This window comes from Apostichopus japonicus, chromosome 17, assembly GCF_037975245.1.
Source record: "Apostichopus japonicus isolate 1M-3 chromosome 17, ASM3797524v1, whole genome shotgun sequence".
NCBI lineage: Eukaryota > Metazoa > Echinodermata > Holothuroidea > Aspidochirotida > Stichopodidae > Apostichopus > Apostichopus japonicus.
The window spans coordinates 31,033,353-31,038,806 of record NC_092577.1 but is presented as its reverse complement, the minus strand read 5'-3'; the positions used below and the strand labels follow the sequence as shown (position 1 = coordinate 31,038,806).

The window sequence follows — 5,454 nt, the reverse complement described above, 5'->3', positions numbered from 1 at the left end:
CAAACTTTATTAATCAAACATTTTTTTCTTCCAAAATGTCAAATTGATTAGTTATAAATAAGGGTGTAAATGAAACATTTTTCAATTGAGTAATTAGTGAATTCTCAATAGCAAATTTTTAAACCGTCAAAAACAAACAAGTAATTAATCAATCAATTTTCTTCATTCCTTTGATTTAGAAGTGGGAATGTGAGAATTATATACATATTAAAGTGAATTACTTTTCCGATTTGGAAACTTAGATAGACAACCAATCAAGAACGATATTATTATTAATTTTATTTAGAACACTAATTTATTATTATTATTAGCTGTAAATTGTGATATTATAAACAAAAACTCTTAAATATATAATATTGCAAGTACACAACAAGTCTGCAGTATTAGCTTGTCGAATATACTATACGCTGTTTATTGGAATTAAATACATCAAAATGGTTAAATTAAACATTATAGTCTTATAAGTGTTTACATTTCAATAAGTATATATAAATTATATTCGTATGACGGTAAATACACAAGTCTTCGGATAATTCCCCGACTTTGGATAACTAATTCCAAGTGATTAAATACAGGATTTGCAGTACTATTCAAAGTAATACTCCGTGTAAACATTTATATTTCACAGATCTAATAGACATATATCATCAGCATCCTGCAGGGTTAGAGTTTCATTTAGATCCTATACATACCGTGTTTTCCGCGAGATAACAAACTCTGAAGTTGAAAAGCTTTATAGCAAAAGTGAACTGAAGGGAAATTGTCATAGATGCACACTGCTATCACGAAGCAGAAAAATAATATCAAAATTATGACAAATGCTTTTTTAAACTTAATTATAATACAAACGTACATATATCTTGCACAATGTAAAAAGCAAACAAAAGACATTCATTTAATGAATTAGACAATTTACGTTGACACAAGTTACAATATATTTGATCTTTGTAGATATTTTTATTACATTAAGATATCTTGATAATTTTTTGAATATTTTGTTCTATGTTTATTTCAATAAAATGAATACCATTCTTCAATATACGATGGTAGCAACGAAGAAACTACAATCTTATGGTTTGAGAATAAAAAAATTCTAGTTCGATTAATATTTACACGTTTTCGAACAATCCATTTGGGGAAATTGCATGATAAAGTTTAATTTATTCAATTGCCCTTTTAATTTTCTAGGATTACACATGAAATTCTAACTTGGGAAACTTATAAGCAAACTGAACGGTTGAACAGAAACGGTTGAAAAATATGTGGCTGGAATGACATAAAAACAATAACTTGAATTGCTAAGAAATGAGAAATTATATAAAGAAAGATGGTGTTCGTATGCCTCATATGATGATACAGATTTTATGATCAAAAGTTCAGAAAAAATCACATATCAAATGCTTTTCTTAAGCCACTCTTATATAAAACGCTACAACCGAACTTTCTCGAAAATATCGCCCCAATCTGGCGTACCAGAGGCTGCGAATAACAGCTTTAGTGTTTGTTATGCTTCGTTATTAATATAAAAAAAATACAGACACTGGCTTCACTTCCAACACTTAGATTCACTCCTGCAGTAATTATATATTTGTGCTTTGTGCAGTACAACCGCCATGATTTTTTTCCATACTAAACATGATGCAGAAAACTCTTCATTACCCATATCGCATGATTGCGTTTCATAAACATTTTCAGCTTTCGTTCAGGTTTATGCAAATTAATATGACAACGCTCTGTATGATTTGTTTATTCTCATCCAAACCTGGTGCGATTAGCTCGGTGTTATTTTATACGTCAGCCAGTAATGCTTATATTCAAAGTAGGCTAGGCTATCTATACATCTATTATGATGGTATGGTAGGCTAAGAGCACTCGTTGATATTTTTCACTTTGCTCTTGTGATAAGAATACCATTATGGTTTTCTAAAGCACGTTTCATGATATGAAAATAGACCGTCCAACACCCAAGCAACTGCTTGAATTTTGCGTAGATGCCCTCGAACCTCCCCTCCGCGCACGTGTCACACCCTACCCACTTCTCAACTATTTCGCGATCATTAGATAGAGGCACCTGCGTTATTAAGAGGTACCCGAGGCAAGTCTATTGTTGTTGCTGCTGTAAAAGCCGTTGAATTTCTGCCATGAATTTCCACTTTGCCGATGGAGTTACCGGAAGATGATTCCTGAGCGTCCCAGAATGTTCTTAGTGCTCTTCTAAACTGTGGATTACTTGCAGTGTAGATGAAAGGATTTGCGCAAGAATTAACAAATGCGAGTATCACGAAAGCATGGTATACGTTACTAAAGAGAAACTGTCTTTCTAGGATACCAATGTTGAATAAAAAGAACGACACTTGATCCGCCGTCCAGCAGATGATGAACGTGAGTACAACAACGAAGAGCATTTTGAGTACTCGCTGGTGAGCCCGGAGCATGATACTGTCTCGCCTGGTCTTCTCGTCTGACCTTGATCCGACGTGATCCATCAAAGCCACAGCCTGTTTACGAAGGCAATGCAGGGTAGCCACGTGAGTTGCCACCATTATGGTCATGGGTATGAAATATTCCAAGCTGAAGATAAAAACTCCGATCGAACTCTGTGTGACACGGCCCCCTAGATCAAATGTGCATTCCCCCGTTTCCTCTGAGCGATAAGAAGCAAAATAGGTGAACGCGTTGGTCAAAAACGACGCAATCCAAACCATTAATAGAATGATCTTTGACCTCGATTTCGAAAACATGAATCTATTTTTGAGCGGGTACAGTACAGCTAGACATTGTTCGATGGACATCATTGTAAGGGTGTAAACGGAAGCTACAATGGATATCCACATGAGATTGTTAGGGTATATCACCTTACAATAAATATGTCCCAGAGGGCTGGAGGGAACTCTTGCAATCAGTGGGATCGGAGATAAAAACGCTGATGTACACAAATCCGCTACTGCTAATCCCCTGATCAATCGATTCATCGATGAAAACTGTCGAATTTTAAAAGTGTAGATATAAATCACGATTGTATTTCCTATCAGACCAATAACAGACAGACAAGTCTGAGATATAATCCACCAATACCAAGCTATTGGAGACCATTGAAAAATGTTATCTTCCGTAGATGTAATAGTTTCATTGTAATTATAGTCGTCGAAATCCGCCATTTCTTGCGATTCTCTCTCACTTTCTTTCTCTCTCCCTCTGCTTATTTGTAACAATTTCAGTTGCAAAGTTTCCTCTTTTTATATAAACGCGCTTATCGTCTGGTTAATAATACCAACACACAATCGTTAAGATAAAAAAAAATGGTGAAAACAGTGCGTCTTATAAAGGTTAACTGAGTTGTAGTTGTTAGTTGTTAGTGTTAGTTCAGTGACTTTTGGCAATAAAATCAATAGAACATCGTTATTTACAAAGCCATCATCCATGAAAATGTAACATGCAGAACGTCTATCAAGATTCCCGTCGTTGAATACTCTAATTGCTTTAGTTCATAGAGAATATGAAGGTTTTTAATCACCGAGCAGTTCTAATTACGTCCTTGTATATCTCCATAGATATGATGTAACTCAAATGGTACGTGACGTGTATGCGACTAACTCTCAGGATTTTCCCTGCATCATTTATGACGTTAAATCTCAAACGGGTTTAATTTTCTGGAAAGCGTCCCTTCTGGAAAACCCATCTAAAGGAAGACGACTAAACAGTAAATTGTAAAAATTGCGTTTTTCTTCCAGCAACATTCCGGTCATAATTCATTAATTTAATGAACCATTCAACTGTTACAGTTTTCGATATTAGTTCCTGAAAAAAATACTTAAACGAGGTACGGGATGTCTCCGTTGTCTAACAATACATGACGACATAAATTTCATTTCGAATCCAAAACCTCGAAAACAGTTAAAAAATAACAAATATAAATCAGCAAAATGCACTAAATTATAAAATTTAGAAAGAAGATCCAATTCAGTTATAACACCATCATGAGCAGCAAAAACATGGATAACAAAAGGTTAACTTGTGATCCAACTCCTTAGTTAAACAAAATGTCCTTCATACCATTCCCGTAACGATCATATAGAAAATGCATACGTGTTTATCAGAGGACTGCAAACTATTGATGTAATTAGTATCAAGATATAGTCTGTAAACGTAGAACTTCACTCTTAGCACTCTATAATGCTACTACGGAGTACACGCCGCAATCCCGCTGATATCTTTCATTCCAACACCACGTGATACAACTTAGCACTGTTCCTGATATCAGCTGGCAACCAACCATCCATAAAGTTGAGATGGAACAACAGTTGACAAAGAACTCAAACTGTCATTACGCAAGCGATGCTTCTACCTATCAATAGATAGATAGATAGATAGATAGATAGATAGATAGATAGATAGATAGATAGATAGATAGATAGATAGATAGATAGATAGATAGATAGATAGATAGATAGATAGATAGATAGATAGATAGATAGATAGATAGATAGATAGATAGATAGATAGATAGATAGATAGATAGATAGATAGATAGATAGATAGATAGATAGATAGATAGATAGATAGATAGATAGATAGATAGATAGATAGATAGATAGATAGATAGATAGATAGATAGATAGATAGATAGATAGATAGATAGATAGATAGATAGATAGATAGATAGATAGATAGATAGATAGATAGATAGATAGATAGATAGATAGATAGATAGATAGATAGATAGATAGATAGATAGATAGATAGATAGATAGATAGATAGATAGATAGATAGATAGATAGATAGATAGATAGATAGATAGATAGATAGATAGATAGATAGATAGATAGATAGATAGATAGATAGATAGATAGATAGATAGATAGATAGATAGATAGATAGATAGATAGATAGATAGATAGATAGATAGATAGATAGATAGATAGATAGATAGATAGATAGATAGATAGATAGATAGATAGATAGATAGATAGATAGATAGATAGATAGATAGATAGATAGATAGATAGATAGATAGATAGATAGATAGATAGATAGATAGATAGATAGATAGATAGATAGATAGATAGATAGATAGATAGATAGATAGATAGATAGATAGATAGATAGATAGATAGATAGATAGATAGATAGATAGATAGATAGATAGATAGATAGATAGATAGATAGATAGATAGATAGATAGATAGATAGATAGATAGATAGATGGATGGATGGATGGATGGATGGATGGATGGATGGATGGATGGATGGATGGATGGATGGATGGATGGATGGATGGATGGATGGATGGATGGATGGATGGATGGATGGATGGATGGATGGATGGATGGATGGATGGATGGATGGATGGATGGATGGATGGATGGATGGATGGATGGATGGATGGATGGATGGATGGATGGATGGATGGATGGATGGATGGATGGATGGATGGATGGATGGATGGATGGATG

The 5,454-nt window shown here is 34.0% G+C and overlaps 1 protein-coding gene across 1 annotated transcript; it reads right to left on the bottom strand.

Moving 5' to 3' along the window:
• Nucleotides 1–285: 285 nt before the first annotated feature.
• LOC139984425 (kappa-type opioid receptor-like) lies at nt 286–4,158 on the bottom strand. The gene has a single exon (XM_071998337.1). The coding sequence runs from the start codon at nt 3,156–3,158 to the stop codon at nt 2,058–2,060; it is 1,101 nt and encodes a 366-aa protein (XP_071854438.1). The 5' UTR covers nt 3,159–4,158; the 3' UTR covers nt 286–2,057.
• Between the last annotated feature and the right edge of the window lie 1,296 nt (nt 4,159–5,454).